An 18,499-nucleotide genomic window follows, 5' to 3' on the forward strand; every position below is an offset into this window, starting at 1 on the left:
AGGCATTAGTGAAAATGTATGTGTGTTTATGATGAGAACTTTATTTTATATATTGTGTGGGCTATTACACACTGAATCCAAAAGGGTCAAATAATTTAATAATTTATGTAGCAAAAAATGTATTTTAAAATATCACCTAGATAATAGTAAACCTTCTAGCTGTATAATAGCTCATTGTTAACTTGATATGGTTAATTTTGAAAACACAGAAGAATACAATTTAAAGGATGACCTAGGCTAGGTGTGGTGGCTCACTCCTGTAATCCTAGCACTTTGGGAGGCTGAGGTAGGAGAATCGCTTCAGGCTAGGAGTTCAAGACTAGCCTGAGCAATATAGTGAGAATCCATCTCTACACAAAGTAGAAAAATTAGCTGGGCATTATGGCGTACACCTGCAGTCCCAGCTGCTCGGAAGGCTAAGCCCTAAGATCACTTGAGCCCAGGAGTTCGATGCTCCAATGAGCTATGATCATGCCAGTGTACTCCAGCCTGGGTGACAAAGCAAGAAACTGTCTCTAAAAAATAAAAATACAAACTAAAAGAAAACCTTTAAGTAACACTTTTTGGGTGGCATAGTTATTAAAATAGCTTTCTGCGCATTAAAGTTCTTTACTATGGTCCTTTCCCATAACGTGTCTCTTATTCCCAAATAAATTCAAATATACAAAAACTTGCTAAAATAATAAATAGAATTTGTTTCTACCGATTACTTGTTGGTAAATTGCATTCCTCACCATTTATTCACTCAGTCATTGATTTATATAAGTATGGATTCACGGGGTTCCTATTTTTATACAAAGGGTGATAATCTGTTACTATCATTACTTGTTTTGATGCTCAAAATATTCCAGATTTGGCCATTATATGCCCATTCAAGCTGGCATTTCCTGCCTTTTTGGCACAACAATATATATCAGGTTTATCTTATACTTTTTCTTCTACAGTTCTGAAATGAGCCATCTTCCAAAAAGTTCTGGTTGCATTTAGTGCATATAGATATGTAGAAATCAACATCTGGGCATTAGGCATGCTCAGTTCACTCCAGATGTTACTGCTCTTAGGTCATCTCAGTGGACAGAGCTGGGGAATATATGTATGTATATGAGTATATATTCAAATGTGTGTATATGTACCCATATTTACATTTACACTGGCCAACAGAATTCAGTGGACGTGATGTGCCAATTCCCTGTCTGGACCTTCAGAGACCTGTGTGCTTCCATCCTGCCTCCTGGGACCTTATCCATCACCACGGGAACAAGCCAGGCTGGCTTGCTGGAGCATGAGAGATATCATGAAATGTCCATGTTGTTCCAGCTGAGGACATCCTAGATCAGCCTATGGCGAACTGACCCCCCAGACTAGATCAGAGAGAGCAGAGATATCAAGAGAGCCCACCCAAGATCAGCAGAGCCACATACTTGACTTGTAGACATGCGAACAATAACACATGATTTTTGTTTCAAACCACAGAGTGTTGGATTGTCTGTTATGTAGCAATATATTAACACATTGGCATCAGATGGTGCACGTCTGCATCATTCTGGTTTTTGATTCACTGAAGTGAGTGCGGATGACATATATGGGTGCCATTGAGATTTTCACACATCTGTCTTAAAATAAATGTATAAAAGGCTATAAAATGTTCAATTTCTCCTAAGAAACATCAGAACAGATGTTTCACAGATTAGAACAGTTAGATATGTGTGCAACATTTTGTTGTATTTTGTGATTATTGTCGCTGGATCTGTGCATACATTGGGGCAATAAGATAGGAGTTTGATGCTTGGGTTTTGTTTTGTAATGTAATCAAATACAGCAGATAAATCTGTTTATAATAAAATGGGGTATCCTGTTACACTTGATGAAATGACTGTACATCCACAGGGGAAGAGTAAGATCTTTCAGATTTTTTTTGGCCTCTGCAACAGTTGCATGTGTTTATTGCTAAGTAGAGTTTTTCCCTTTTTCCCTTTTTCCTGTTTGAGTGCAAGAGTGCCTGCATTGTGTATGTTTGCTGGAGCGTTTGAGGGGACGAAGTCTATGTGTGAGGACCCAAATGAAGGGTCAGTGTGCGTGTGATGACCTGAGTGAAAGTGTGCTTGTGTCTATATAAGGGCACAGACCAAAAGGCATTGCTTTTAAACAAAGGAGAGGTGTGGTTGGTGCAAGTTAGTTGTTAGTCAGAGTTTGGGAATTATTTCCCCATATGCAGGTCAAGCTGGGATCCAAATGCCCTGATGCCAATGTGTTAATTGATACAGATGGAATGAAATCAGTGAGTCTTAAAGTGGAGAGGCCTTTAAATGGAAAAGTAAGTTATATTCTAGGTGTACTGGGGGGAGCACTAGACTAGAAGTGCAAAAACTGGACTCTGAGGTGCTGTTCTACCAATGGCTGGCCATATGATATTGGATAAAAAATAACTCTGTTTTATTTTCAGTTTCCTTGTATTAAAAAAGTAGACGCCACTCTGTCTCCTGCCTAATTATTTACAATGGGTTGTTGTAAAGACTAAATGAGTTAATTTGCTTGCAAATCAAGTTTCTAATTAACAGGACATAATACAATTCTCAGTAGCAAAGCACCAGTGAGTCACTGTGTGTAGTTCTGTTTATTTATTTATTTTATACTACAGTTAATGCAGAGGAGTAAATTTTTTTAACAGGTTGAGACAGGAAGCCACTACAAGGAAGATACTTCCATAATAGGAAGGAGAGGCATCCAGTCATCACTTAGCCTACAGGATCCTTCTTCCTTTTAAAGCCATGGACATGTTATGAGATTCCTCTCATCACAGGTGCAGCGAGCATTAGGCAAAGCATTTTTGTGCAATGCACAGAGGGTCACATTTCTAGCATTTCAGCATTTCATGGATGTGATACAGGAGAGGGACAAGAAAAAAATATAATAATTAAAATATACAGCTGAAACATTTTGCTTTTTAATTTGAAACTATTACATCAATAGACAGGAACACTGGAAGGAATTCCAACATCTTATATCTCCTTTTGTACTAGCAGTGACTTTGTTCAGTGTGAACAAAGGTGACATACAACCAAAGGAAGAAGGACAAAGAGGTTATAATCAGAATCAGCCCACACAATTAGGGTAGCACAGCACAGTGGGAAAACAAGGCTTTGTAGTCATAAGGATAGAAATTCAAACTGCATTTCCTACCTTTCTGGCCATAGTGTCATCAGAAGCAAAATGATACTGTTTCAGAAAATCAACATGTATTTTAAGCGAAGGATAAGCAAAACTATAATGCACTCCACACTGTGGGTTCTGTGTACCATTGAGTTATTGTCAGTAGATGCTGTTAGGTAGAACACAAGCTTTATTTTATAATAAATCTGGTTCTGATTGAGAACTAACTCCGCCACATGAAATTTATGACTTAATTTCCATACTTCGCTAATCCTCAGTTTCCTTATCTGTAAGTAGTGATAGTAATTCGAACCTTGTAGATTATACTAGAACAAATGCACCACAGTGGCAGTATTTGTTTTGTTTTGTTTTGTTTTGTTTTCTGTTTCATACATTCATTGTCACATGCTTAGGGCTGAATGCTTGACACATAATACCTGGTCAGGAAATATTTCTGAAATAAGAAAATGGGAAATTATTTGAAAAAATTTGTGCAACATAGTAACTCAATATCTGGAATATACTAAAATTTTTGTTATTGATTTTACAATGTTATGAATTAAAACTACACTTTTGAAATTGTTAGTTTACAAACAGGAGAGAGTTTTCCCTGCATCCTTTTTCCTACTTTTCAAGTTGTTTACCATAAAACATTATTAAATAGATTTAAAATTTAAACAAAAGCAAAAGGACTTCTTCAGGAAGTGCTTATAGAGTAGAACCCAATCTAGTTAAGCCAGTGACTTTCAGGATGGATAAATAATCCCTTTCCCTTGCCCCTCCCTCTCTCCTTATTATAGATCAGCTCTGTTTCTATGTGAATGGGCATCCCTTAAAATGAACATGGGAGATTTAAAAACTCAGTAAAGATGGCAGAAGTCCCCCTCTTTGTGAGTGACAGGTGGGGTCAGGGTCTCTGTCCCCACTGTGCTGGAGGACAACACAAGGGAAGCCGACAGCTCCAGCAAAGGCAGGGAGGGCATGGGAAGGAAGGGCAGGCTGAGCACTGCCCAGCCCGGGGGTCCTGGTGCAGCCACCATAAGGAGATGGAGTGGCCCTGGGCGGGGCCATCTGAAGACATTCCAGCAAAAGCAGGGACTGCAGGGAGAAGAGCAGGGGAGGCTGGGAGAGGGATTCGGGACTTCCACACGCCTGTCTATTACAACTCACCTATTGAGAAAGGCAGAAAGGCTTCCCTTTTCTTAAACTGTCCATTTTCCAGAAAATGCTCAGGATTGAACGTGTCTGGAGTGGCCCATTCTGTGGGGTCCCTGTGCAGTGCAGTCAAGTTGGTCATGATCATAGTCTCCTAAAAAAGGCAGCATAAACTCAGACAGGGCTTGACCCATCCAACACACCCACACAGAGGGCCAGGGGTCCTCGAGCTTCCATGCCAGGGCCTGACCCTCCCTCCCCAACCTACCCACAGTCTCATCAGCCCCTCCCCCTACCCAATACCACCACTTTGCATGGGACAGCTTACCAGTGGGACTAGATTTGCTTTCTGGGAATTTTACCACAAAAGTCTGGCTGCATTTGAGTTTAGAATAGACCTTCCCTACAGAGACAGGTCAGTGTAGGTCTTGGGAGGGGACGTGTATGCATGGATGGGAGAATAAGGCAAAGGCTGCTCAGTCCACATTCTACCACGAAGTGGTCAGGAAGTGCTAACTGTGGCAGCCCCACACAGGGAAAAGACGTGTCATTCACCTGTGTTTCTCCTATTCTCTTCCCTCCAACATGTGTACGCTACCCCCACTCCCCATAGGTTCACTAACAGCATCAGGTAGCCCAGTGAGAGGACCCCTCTCCAGCCAGGTACATACTAGCAAACCCAGGAAACCCCAGAGTGAGCCTTTCCCTCACTCTCCCTTCATCTACCCCATCGGTGAAACTGGTCCATTTTACTTTGAATTTCTCTTGATTCCATCACCTGCATTCCATGCCCACCACCACTGCCTTAGTCTAGGCTGCCACTTTCCTATAACAGCCTCCCAGCTGTGCCCACATCCTCTTGCCCATGTCAATCTGCTCCACGCCCTGAAAGCAGAGAGAGCCTGGAGCATGATCTAGTGACATCACCCCACAGGCTCAGCCCTCACACTTGAGACCCTTCAGCACCTTCTCGTCATTCTAAGGGTGAAGCCCCTTCACCTGTGCCTGTCTGGGTGCCTCTCAGCCCCTGCCTGTGCTCCCTGGATGGTGGTCTCCTATCAGCTTCTCAAACATATCATGAGTCCTCTCATTTCAATACTTTATTAAACGTTTGTCTCACCAGGAAGTTTCTTCCTCCCCACTTCATCACTGAGCTAACTGCCTCTTATCATCCTTTAATCCTCAGCTCAAACCTCACTTCCTTCTGGAAGCCTTCCCTGAGCACTCCTGTCAGTCTGCACCTGTATAGAACCCATGAGTTCTTTCCTGAGGGCAGTTACCATGGTTTAAGGATGCACTTGCATGACTATTTTCCTCACAGTTGTTCCAGACCTGAGCATTTCAGGTGCCTAATGAATATTTGTTGAATTAATAAAGAATAATAACTGCCATTTTGAGTACTTTCCATACTAAGCACTGGGTTAAATGCTCTACATACATGATCTCATTTTACCTTGTGGATCCTATGAGGTAGGTTTAAACACATTTTATAGATGAAGAAATTGAAGCTCTGAGAGGTTCAATGTCATGCCCAGAGTGCACAGTGGAGGGGGTGGCACTATGACTTGAACTAGGTCAATTTGATGTCAAAGGCATGGCTCTAGCCTCTGTAACATATAGTTAACTGGATTTCTCAATTCCCAGGATGGTTGCTAAAGCTGACTTTAAAAAGCAGTGGTAGAAGAAGTCTGTTGAGCTGGGCTGGTTCCCTGGAGTTAAATGAATTACCAGAAAAATGCAAACAGCACTTGCGGAATTTAGACCTCAGCCTTTATCCACAAGATTGTCAATCAGTAAGGTCATAGTACAGGGAAAGTTACCTAGCAGCATCCAATGGGCAAGCTCTTCTGTTTCAACATATTGACATCCTCCCCCAGTATGACATACTTGGAGGGACTTAGACTGGAGCAGAGCCACAGAGGCTGGCCAAAGCGGTGAGGAAGCAAGAGCAGGAACTGTAAAGGTACAGTGTGGATAGAAGATGCCAGGGGGTGCAGGAGAGCTGTCTGCACAGATTATAAGAATGGCAGGAGGAGTGAGAGCATAGTCCCTTTGTGAGGGCAGGATATTAACAGCAACCAGTTGAGAACATTGGAGGGAGATATTTCTACAGTCAAAGAATAGCAACTTGTGGGGAGGGAGCAGGGTGTAGCACAAAATATCAGAATAGATCTGGTTCTAGATCTCCAAATCTTGCCACTTTGTAGTTGAGTGATCTCAAGCTAACTTGATTTATCTGAGCCTTGACCTCCAATCCATAAAATGGGAATAACAGATTTGTACTGAGAACTGAGTAAGACATTTTGAAAGAGGCTAGATCCATGACACAGAATCAAGTGTTCACTCCTTTGTCTCCTTTCTAATACTTAATTCTACACACACTGGGATTGGATTCCTTGTGAGATAGGAAGTTCCCCAACATGAGGCTGTCAATGAAAAGTAGAACAATACCTGTGGGGATATTATGTTAGAAACACCAGCATGAATGTGATCTTGGCCCAGTTGGTGTCAAATGTCCATTCACATTCGCACATTCTGTATCCCCAGGACTGTGAAGCAGAATTTTTCCCAAGTCTGGCCAGGACCCTAGTCCCGTGAGATGTTCTACCAAGGCAAAGGAAAGGCATCTGTGGCAAAGTCTGACCTACAACTGCTGCCTGATGAGCCCACAGAGACTCACAACTCACTTTAGCATTGTGAAAATGCTGAAAGCCCCACAGCAAAGGAAAGCCAGTCTTTGCCCTAAGCACAGTTGGCCTGAAATCCTCCCTTCTCCACTCCCCACATACCTCTTAATATCTAGTTAAACCAACATTCTAAAGGCCACACATGGAGGAAAAACTCGCATTATGTTAGCTGTAGTACAGCTTTCTCCCCATTTGCATGACTCCTCAGAACAAGAACACAATTCACTTCTCAAGATCATATTTCCACCTTCTCAAAGAGGGGCTTGAAGATCTGAGACCAAGAGTGCCCACTTACCTTGGGCAGGTGGTACCCAGCCAAGGTGGTATCGACTGTCACTTCCCGGGGCACGTTCAGGGGGATGATGTTGCCCATCCTCTGCACCTCATGGATGACGGCATTGGTGTAGGGCATGGACTCCCGGGCGGCCAGGCTGGGCTGCTGCCCCTGGCCAAGCACTCTGTCAATCTCAGCATGTACCTTTTCTGGAAAAGAAGAAGAAATTCCATTATTTTTTAAACTTTTATGCTTTCTTCTAAAGATGTAGGCTTGCTCTCCAATATCTCAACTACTGTATTTCAATTAGTGACCAGACTGCAATGAAATAAAATGGTTCTCCTTCCTTCTAAGGGCTTTTTTAGAAAACTCTCTATTCCATAATTCTTTTGAGCCTGGCTCAGCTAAGGAATGCAATGTCCAGGATCAACATGTTCATAGAAGGATCTTGTCTTTGTCTATTCAGGCTACTGGAATAAAATACCATTACCTGGGTGGCTTATAAACAACTGGAATTTATTTCTCACAGTTATGGAACCTGGAATGTACAAGATCAAGGCACTAGCAGATTCAGCGTCTGGTGAAGCCCCACTTTCTGGCATATAAATGGCAACTTTTTGCTGCTTCCTCACATGGTGGAAAGGGAAGGCAGCTCTCTGGGATTTTTTTTTATAAGGACACTAATGCATAGGTGAGCTAATCACCTGCCAAAGGTTCCCACCTTCTAATACCATCACATGGGTGGTTAGTCTAAAACATATGAATTTAGTGGAAGGGGTGCAATACTGAGACCATAGCAGAAATATAGACTGTAATTTTTCAAGGAGGTATATAAGAGTGGAAAGTGGGCCCTAGTGTATGAACAATGGAGTTGCAACCTCTTGCTCTACAACTTTACTGCCACAAGTTACTTAAACACTTTTAACCTTAGTTTCCCCATCTGATTAGTGAGGCTCAATCCACCTTCATCTTAAGGATATTTTGGGATTCATGAACTGATTTAGAGGAATACCCAACAAATGACAGAAAGCGGTGGCCATTCTCCATTACGTGTTTTTGTCTTTTTCTAAAGATTTTAGCTGGATACCTGGTTGTGCAGCTAAAGTGTACATTTCCCAGATTCCCTTGTGACTAAGTGTGACCATGGGACTCAGTTCTGACCAATAGAATGTAAGCAAAAGTGATGATCAATCCTTGGAACAAGCCCTTAAAGGAAGGGTATGTGTTTCCCCTTTTTCCTTCCTACTGTTGGAAAGGTAGCCCCAGTGGGAGCCATCTTAGAGACGGCCAAAAAGGGCATCATTCTAGACACAACAGCAACAAGTGGGAAGGAGATGAAACCCTAATTGCTTTACAAAGTCCAGATTAGATTTTTTTATGTGAGAGAGAAATAAACTTCTATCATTTTTTCTGTTGATTATTTAAAAAGCTTTCTACAGTGCGGTAAAATATACATAACATAAAATTTACTATTTTTGCCATTTTAAGAGTACAGTCCAGAAGTGTTAAGTATATTCACATTGTTATACAGACATCCTGCAAACCTTTTTCATCTGGTAAAACTGAACCTCTATATCCAGTAAAGAACTCTCCATTACCCTCCACCCTCTGGCCACCACCATTCTACTTTCTGTTTCTATGAATTTCATACTCTAGACAACTCATGTAAGTGGAATCATACAGTATTTGTGTTTTGTAATCAGCCTAACTTAGCATGATATCCTGAAGGTTTATCCATGTTGTAGCGTGTGGAAATTCAGTGTCACAATTTTCTTCCTTTTTAAGGCTGAATAATATTCCATTGCATGTATATTCCACACTTTGCTTATCCATTCATCATCAGTGAACAACGGGTTGCTTCTTCCTCTTGGCTATTGTGAACATTGTTGCTATGAACATGAGTGTAAACTTCTGTTATTTTAATCCATTGTTATTTTGGAACTCTATTCCAAAACCAAATTTATGCCCTATAAAAGTAGCTTTTAAACGTTTTTAAAAATGTAATCCACAGTAAGAAATGCATTTTACATCATGACTCAGGATGCAGATACATAAACATACACACATACAAAACACACATTTATGCATCTATATATGAAAGATATAAAATTCCATCAACAAACTTACCCTTAGTACATGGGAAACACTCTGATCTTTTATTTTCTATATTTATCTTAGGGGAAAAAAGTTGGTCTTGATCAATTAAATTGATTTTATACCTCATTAATAAATGTTACCCACAATGTGAAAAACTGTATCATAACAGTTCCCATCCCCCATGTGCTCAAACTGCTCTGGAACCTGGAGGAAGAGAAATGATGGGAATAGTCACTGCTCTTGAGTGGACACAGACTGTGGGGAAGCTATAGAAATAATGAGGGACAAGCCCAATAATGGAGGTAAACTGAGTCATCTCTGGAGGAACAAAATGCTCATAATTCCCCAGGGCAATGGAGAAACATTTTAGGGAGGAGTATTTGAGCAGATTCTTCAAGAAGAGATACAAGTTTACTATGTAAAGAAATTGGGAAACACGATCTTGGTAGAGGGAAGAGCAGGTGTCTGGCCACAGAGCCATAAACACGGATAATGACATGTAATGCAGTGAGGCTCCCATGAGGGATGGGTGGGGCGGAGACTGGTCAGGCAGAAAGGGGAACATCAGAGGGGTCATATACTGGGTTCAGGACTTTGGACATTATCAAGAAGAAATGGGAAGGCGTTACTTAAAAGATGGGAAGGGCAGCACTAGATATTCACATGTGAATGGAACTCTTACATAGAGCTTTCCAGGATCTTGACTCAATTCACTGTTTTCCCTCTTGACTTCAAGCTTCTTCAGGGATTCCCTCTTATATTTGCATTACCTGGGCTCCTCATAGCCCTGATAATTTGAAGAATGTGCCCGTTCCCTAGGCCCTATTACCTCCTGACTCTTCCACCTTTTCTTCCATTCCACCATGTTCTCTTCTGACCCCATTGGGCAGTACGTCCCAGGAGGCATTACTGTGTCCTGGGCGGGGCATGCACACTGAAACACCCACCTTGGATTTCTGGGTAGAGGGCCAGGTAAAGCAGACCCCAGCTCAGGGTTGTAGAAGTTGTCTCAGTTCCGGCAAAGAAGAGGTCCACAGTGCTCCAAATGAGGTTCTCTTCATGGAAACTTGAAGTAGCATTGCCTGCATTCTAGGAAGAGCAATATTTAATGTTATAGATTGGTTTATTCAGAGGATTCCTCATTACCATAACATGCAGGGACTTCATCTATCAAGGGAGATTGGAAGGAAAGGTCCCAAGAAGAAACAACTTTCCCTTTGGCATCCTGAGGAGGCAGGGGCTTATTACAGCAATGTTCTTAGCATTGTCCTGCAGCAAATGCTAGAAGCATTTTGGGTGTATGAAAATGAAAGACAACCATTTTATTATGCCTGTGATTTGAAAGAAGCTATTAGTCCAGTGGAAGGAGTATGGGATGTGAACAAGACAGATTTGTCTTCCAATATCAGCCACTTCACTTAGCAGCTGTAGGACCCAAGGCAAGTTACTTAACCTCTCTGTGCTTTGGTTTTCTATTTATAAAATGGAAATGACCACACACACCTCTTAAGATGACATTATGAATTATGTGAGATGTCAGGGCACATAGAAAATACCCAACAAATGTTTGTACTGCAAACAGAAATAATACATGGAATTTCTCTTATGAACAATTCTCCTGTTTCTCATTACTCTTTTCCTTTCCAATTAGAACCACTTTGATGCCAGAACCATTTCTCATGAGACCCAGTCCTCTTTACCATGCTCCCCTGGAATCTTCCATTTGTCCAACACTGCTTTTAATATTCATGGTCTCATAGGTGCACATCATCAAGCTAGTAAAGTCTCTTCCTCTGGGGAGAGGACAATGCTCTATTAATGTTATGGGAATAAGGTGAAATAAGAGGTAAAGAAATGCACCATTCTTCCCACTCCATGAAGAGGACCCAATAATAGATGTATAAAGATTATGGCACTGACGCAGTGATGTATATCAGTCAGAAAGGCCACTGAGGAAAAGGGCATGTGTCTAGTTTGGCCCCCCACCCTGGCTTTTGGCCTATAATGTTGGAGAGTGCATGCTATCAGGACAAGGGGGAAGGCAAAGCCCCACTCAGGCCCCGAGGTTAAACTGTGGCATCCAGCTCAGCTTTCCTTGTGTTCTGCAGTTGGGGAGGAGAGAAGGGGTAGATCAATGGGTCCAGACCCATGTAATGATAAAAGAAAGCTTTGAGGCTCAACTCCTACTTTCCTTGTTATGTATAGCCCCCAGATGTAGGCAGAGGGGAGAGGATGGGGATGAAAGGCAATATTGAGCATCCACATTAAGCCCCCATCTTTATTTCTAATTGCCTCATCAGTCTTGAGTTAGTACTACCTTATACTTTCTTTTTTTTTTTTTTTTTTTTTTTTTTTTTTTTTTTTTTTTTTTTTTTTGAGACAGAGTCTCACTCTGTTGCCCGGGCTAGAGTGAGTGCCGTGGCGTCAGTCTAGCTCACAGCAACCTCAAACTCCTGGGCTCAAGCGATCCTCCTGTCTCAGCCTCCCGAGTAGCTGGGACTACAGGCATGCACCACCATGCCCGGCTAATTTTTTCTATATATATATTTTTAGCTGTCCATATAATTCTTTCTATTTTTAGTAGAGATGGGGTCTCGCTCTTGCTCAGGCTGGTCTCGAACTCCTGAGCTCAAACGATCCGCCCACCTCGGCCTCCCAGAGAGCTAGGATTACAGGCGTGAGCCACCGCGCCCGGCCTACCTTATACTTTCTGAAATACTTTCCCAACTTTGACTCTCCTGTGATAGGCAGAGATATGGCCCACAAACACCTCCACCCACATCCTAAGCTCTGGCACCTTGATGTTACTTTTTCTGGCAAAAGGGACTTTGCAGATGGGATTATGATAAAAATTCTAAGATGGGAAATTATCCTGGATTATCCCAGTGGGCCCAATGTAATCATAAAAGTCTTTACAAGAAAGAGGCAGTAGGGTGAAAGCCAGAGAGAGAAGACGTAAGGATGGAAACAGAGATCAGAGGCAGAAAGGAGGCTATGCTCCTGGCTTTGAATACAGAGGATAGGGCCACAAGCCAAGGTATATAGGCAGCCTCTAGAAGCTGGGAAAGTCACAAAAATAGATTTTTCTCTGGAGTCTTTAAAGGGAGCTAGCCCAACCAACACCTTGACTTTAGCCCCATGAAACTGATCTCAGACTTGTGACATCCAGAACTCTAAGAGAATAAATCTGTGCTATTTCAACCTACCAAGTTTGTGGAAATTTGGTACAGCAGCAATAGGAAACTAGCATAGCCCTATTTGCCCTTTGAGGACAAAACACAGAAAACAACTTTGGTTCCCTCACCTTGGCCATTTCCTTGAGGTAAGCATCGATAAAGTCTCTTGTTTCATCAGGATTCCAATCTCTCTTGTGATTTTCAATCATTTCAGAAACAAACAATTTCAGTTTTTCCCATTTTCTGAAGACTGTATGGTGGGATCCGGGAAGGAATTCCATTATCCATGGAAACATATTGTAGAGCTAATTGACAAGAACAGAACAATCCTGGAGACATCACGGTGCCATGTTTCCTCCTTGTAACATAACAGAAGCCAACTTCCTTTCCATATCATTCATTGGCTCATACTGAAACCTTTGTCAGCTGCAACTCCATTTTTCTCTGGCACCCCTCTAGCAAAGCACTTCAGTTCTCTGTCCAAAATGTATCCAGACTCGGTGCACTGCTGGCCACCCCAATGACTTGCCATGGGGTGCAAAGCACCACCACTTCTTCCCTGGATGCTGTAAGAAGAGCTTTCCACAATTTTATGATTCCTTTGCCAACCCCATTCCCAGCCCATCTTCCCCAGAGCTGCCAGAGAGATCCTTTAGCAGTTTAACCATGTCATTTCCCTCCTTGGCTCTCAGTGTTTGGGGCTTTCCACCACACAGGGACCAAGTCACATGTCACTTCTCTGGCCTGTAAGCCCCACTGAGCTGGGCCCTGCAGACTCGCTGCCTCCTTCCTAACCTTGCTCTCTACTGTCTAGCAGTTGCCTCTGGGATCAGAGCAAGGATGCTCCTGTGTGAGGCCTTTGCAGTTGCTGTTCCCTGTGTCTGGAAAGCTCTTCCTCTGAAGTCCACATATCCCCAGGCCCTCGCTTCATTAGGGCTCTGCTCTATGTTGCCTCCTCAGAGCTGTCTGATTGATGATCCTATAAGCGGCAGGACCTTTGTCACCCTCCATCTATTCCCTTGTCCTGTTCTGTTTTCTGTCATGGCAATTATCACTAATACGTTTTTTTGTGTGTGTGTGGGGGGGGGGGTGGGTGTGTTTACACTTGTCTCCCCCACCATGTTGTGATCTCCATGTGCATATGAATTCATATTTTAAACTGAAATAAAATGGTTGTTGAATCAACCTTTTCTAAAGTCTGGTGGAAAAGTGAGAGCATCACATAATGGAAAAATGCCTAAACTTAAAATGAGACATACATGGTGTGTCTATTAGCTCTGCTGCTTTCTAGCTATAATAGTTGGTAACAATAATAATAATAAAAATAATAATAATATACTTTGTACTTTGTTGATCCCTAGTTTAACTGGCTGTCAGTGGGGCACCAGCATGGTTCTGAGGACTGAATGACATGAGATACACAGAGCACTCAGCACACGGCTGGTGGGCCACTCTCTGTACGTGCCTGCACACTCCATGCCAGCTTGCACACACTGTGTTGCCTCATTTCATCTTTATACAGTTGTTAGGAAAATTAATGGAGATAGAGTAAGTGTAGTTGTCTGTTAAAGAGACTGGAATGTTCTGAGACTCCAAGAAAGGCTTATTTTTCCTACCCTGCTGGCCCTGTGTTCTCTTCCCTGAGACATGGACTCAGGAGTCAGCTGGGCACCCACTAACCTCTCACGACCTCCTAGACTCTATTTTAATAGGAAGGAAGGAAATAGGATTGCAGAACTCGAGACTACCATGACCAGTAATGGAAACAAGGAATTCAAAATAACTTTGACAGTAATAACAGCTCATATTCATCATGCCCTTTTCACGTGTTAGGAGTCGTGCTCACTGCTTTACCAGTTTGGAGTGATGTGTCCATAAAGCTCCCAGGTAAAATGCTTGTCAGGAATAAATAAAAATAAATCCACTTCTAGATACACCATAGGGAAACTAGAATCAGTAAAGAGAGTTAGGACTTAAATGCAACCAGAGACAAAGGGAAAAAATATTTTTGAAGGAACAACAATTACACCTGTATCTGACTTTCCATGGCACCAGTGGGAACTTAGAGGATAGTGGAATAACATTGTCAACATGCAAGGAGAAAAAAAAAGTGAAGGCAAAAAATTTCTAATTGGAACAAATTAAAGATATTTTTGAATAAATGAAATTGAAAATTTGCCACTAACTGACCAAGAGGAGGCTGTAAAATAAACGGTATGACGAAAAAAGAAACTGGTAAATATGTGGGTAAATATAAGCAAACATTCACTGCCTGAAACAGAATAATCATGCATACTTCCAAATTAAAAAAAGAACAAAGTAAAAAACATGACAGTGGTAATCTACATCATTGATCAGAAGTTGTGTTCTAAAATTTTTTTATTATTCTGACACAGGATAAAAATAAATTTGATGGTGATGGTTTAATCATGAATATTAAAATTTTAAGGTAAAGATTAAAATAATAGAACAAGCCTGGTCATCTTCTAAATGAATATAGGGATAAGTAAAATGAGAAGAACAGTCAATCACAGTAAGTCAAAAAGGGAGAAAAGAACAGATATGTAGAAATCATAAATGATTAGAAATTAGTTCTAATTTGGTAATAATTTTGATTAAAAGAAAAGGAACTAAATGGTCTAATAAAAAGACAAAGATTCTCAGATTGGATATGAAAATTACATCTATCTTTACACTGTTTAAAAATGAGGCATCTAAAATATAAGAGCATAGGAATGTAGAAAGCAGGATAGAAGAGTAGTAACCAGACACTAAATAAAGGAAAAACAATCACCTATGCTCATACCAGACAACATAGTCTTCTGGGAAGAAAATATTAATAGATATAAAGAACGTTACTAAATAATTTTAAAAGTTTCAATTACTAGGAAGAAATAATGATTTAAACATGTATGTGTCTAACAACATAGCATAAAGGATATAAAGTAAAATTTGACATAAATACAACAAGAATGAGAAAAATCCACCATCTTAGTAGGAAATTTAGCACACTGAACACTCTAACCAGCACAATGAGGCAAGAAAGAGTAATTAATGGATAAGAACTGCAAAAGAATTAACAAAGATACCTTTATTTGCAGATGATATGGTTGCCTATGAGGTCATCCAAAGATTCATTATAATAGTGTTGAGTTTACCAATTTGATCAATACAAAATCAGTAAACACAAGTCAATCAAAAAGAGGGAGAAAAAGAATTACAATATCACCAATTGAAATCCTGCAAAGAAATAATGCATGTAGGCAATGATCATCAATAATTTTTCCAACCATTAGGTACAAAGCAGAAGGGGTATGATTTAATAGATTAGATTGATAACCCACTGATCAACATTTACATGGGTCAACCAGACATTAAGTACCTCCTAAAAGGCAGCCTTTTCAAAAAATAAAATCTTTTGGACATCAATCCTCCAGATTTAGTTACCAATGTATATAAAACACTGGACTAGAAGAACATATTAAAAACCAAAGGAATGGAAGCAATAAAATCCAGAATGTGGAATACTTTACAGTCCAAATGACTCTGTCAATAAATAAATTGTAAAGACATGGAAGAGGATGGATAGGAAGCCATGGATTAAATGAGAATAAAGAGACACAGTAACAAAATATGATATATGGGCCTCACTTGGATTTTGATTCAAAGACAACCACTCCCCAAAAAACTACGTATGAGATACCTAGGGACATCTGAGCACTGGCTAGGTGTTTGAAGGCATTAAATAATTATTGATCATATTTTCAGGTGCAATAATATTTTATGTTTGTTCAAAAGGGTCCTTTTATAAATATACTGTTATACTGCAGGGACCAAATCTGCAGGTGGCAGGTACAGGCCAGGAGGACGGTTACTAGGGGTGGAGAAGCTGGAGACTAATCAGGGGAAGGGACTGCAGGAAAACACAGAACACTCCACAATCACATATATCACTCATCTTGTACCTTCCCCCACCTCTCGAAAGCCCTCCCCTGGACCAGGCCAATAAAAGGAAACCACCTGGGAGTCTTTAACAACTTTCTCCACTCATGGAGACTGAACGTTGCTCTCTCTGGAACATATTTTCACTTTGTGCAGCTTTTTTTTTCTGGAATAAAAGCTGTTTGTGTGGAATTTCTTCCTGTCTCCAATCACTCCATCACACTGATCAAGCAAAGAGCCAAAGAACCAGACAACAGTCTGCCAAGAGGCCAGACCTGACATATACACTGAAATATTCATGCATGGATCAAATCATTGAGGTCTGTAATTTGCTCCTAATGATTCAGGGTTAAGGGGGCCTGGATACAGGTAAACTGAGGTTAGTCATATGTTGATCACTGCCAGAGCTCACTGATGGGTACACAGTGATTCATGACTGTACTCATTGTACTTTTGTAATTACCTGTGAAATTTAAAAAAATAAAGTGCTTTTCTCAAAACTGAGGAAATGTTTTAAAATTTTGGTTTGGAAGACTCAGTAATTCAAGGCCAAACCTTGACAACACCAAGATTAAAAAAATACACACGTGTACACATATGAACACACACACACACACACACACACACACATCAAGGTAGTGAGGTAATTTCAGGGACAAGGCCTAGGGGACGAAGGAATCCCAGGGGTAAACTCAACATTTAGTAGTGATTTTTCCTCTAGAAATATCTTCCAAATTCAGAATAGTGGCTGAGAGACCAAGAAGCTAAGCATGGTCTTTGACATACTCATGGGCTGAGAGGGAGAAGAATTGGTGTGTGGGGTCCACGAATGAAGAAATGAGATTTCATTCCCAAAGGGCTACACCCTGTGAAATTGGAAGATTGATAATAGTGAGTGTTGGTGGGTATGGAAATAGCATAATCAGTTTAGAAATCTGTAGACATCTTTGATGTCCAGATACATATGCAAAAGAAAGGAATGGATGTGTCCACAAGAACACTGTAGAAGAATGTTCAAGGCAGCTTTATTCATAAGATCCAAAACCTGGAAAGAAACCAAATGTTGATCAACAGAGAATAGGTTAACAAACAATGGACATTCATACAATGGAATACTAGTCTACATTAAAAATAAAAAAAAAAAAAAAGGGCAACCAGCTCAGATGAATCTTAAAACCATCCGCTGAGCAGGAAGCCAGAGAAGAGTACCGGGGACAGAGGAGGGAAATGGATGGGTTGGGGAGAGGCAGAGAGAGGAGGGACTCAAAGGCAATGGCAGTATTGTTCTTTTTAAAAAGAATAACATAGGTGCACAGATGTATGTCATGTAAAATTTTGTACTTTACATGAATGATAGAAATGTTTTGTGCACATGGTAAGCATTTGGTAATTATTTAATATTATGAAAAACACTAGAGTCAACAGATAGATTTCAAATAAGTTTGTAATAAATCAAATTTAAAAGGATGTATTCTAACTTCAATTCCCCCCATCTACACCAACCAACAAAAAAACCAAAAGCAAAGACCCACCTGTATCTGCCATAAGCCTCAATGTCCATGACCAATATACAGAAAGAGAACTGCCTTACCTGGCAAGATATTGAAGCACTCATATATACGACTTCATCCAGTAACCTTAGCAGCTCCTGAAACTGACCATCCTGGTACTCAAATCGCTTCCCAAAGGTGATGGAGCAAATGATATTGGAAACTGCATTGTTGATTTTGAAGTGAGGGTCAAAAGGCTGTCCTGGAGGGGAAGGAAGGACAAGATGGATTTGTTCTAGTTCCTACTGAGAGTCTACTCTCTGTGACATAGGACATACCTAGTACTGAACCATTCGTGAGGCCTGGCCACACCACCTTTCACTGGGCCTGACACACAGCAAGTACTCAGTCAATGTCACAGTCAAACTGATGAGCAGGACTTAAATTCAGTCATGTGCTTTTTGCCAATCTTCATGCATTTAATTCTAGAACTCCTTGAGGGCAGGGTCATGGCTCGTTGTTCACTGC

At 41.0% G+C, this 18,499-nt stretch overlaps 1 protein-coding gene across 1 annotated transcript in view; it reads right to left on the reverse strand.

Moving 5' to 3' along the window:
- LOC138389561 (cytochrome P450 2J2-like) overlaps positions 1–18,499 on the reverse strand; it is a 32,994-nt gene that overhangs the window by 1,966 nt on the left and 12,529 nt on the right. Inside the window, exons 4-8 of the mRNA XM_069478008.1 lie at positions 18,073–18,233; positions 12,668–12,844; positions 10,311–10,452; positions 7,288–7,475; positions 4,321–4,459 (exon numbers count right to left, since the gene is read on the reverse strand). Of these exons, the coding sequence (XP_069334109.1) occupies positions 4,321–4,459; positions 7,288–7,475; positions 10,311–10,452; positions 12,668–12,844; positions 18,073–18,233 (807 nt within the window). The remainder of the gene's footprint in view (positions 1–4,320; positions 4,460–7,287; positions 7,476–10,310; positions 10,453–12,667; positions 12,845–18,072; positions 18,234–18,499) is intronic.

Source organism: Eulemur rufifrons, chromosome 8, assembly GCF_041146395.1.
Source record: "Eulemur rufifrons isolate Redbay chromosome 8, OSU_ERuf_1, whole genome shotgun sequence".
Taxonomy (NCBI): domain Eukaryota; kingdom Metazoa; phylum Chordata; class Mammalia; order Primates; family Lemuridae; genus Eulemur; species Eulemur rufifrons.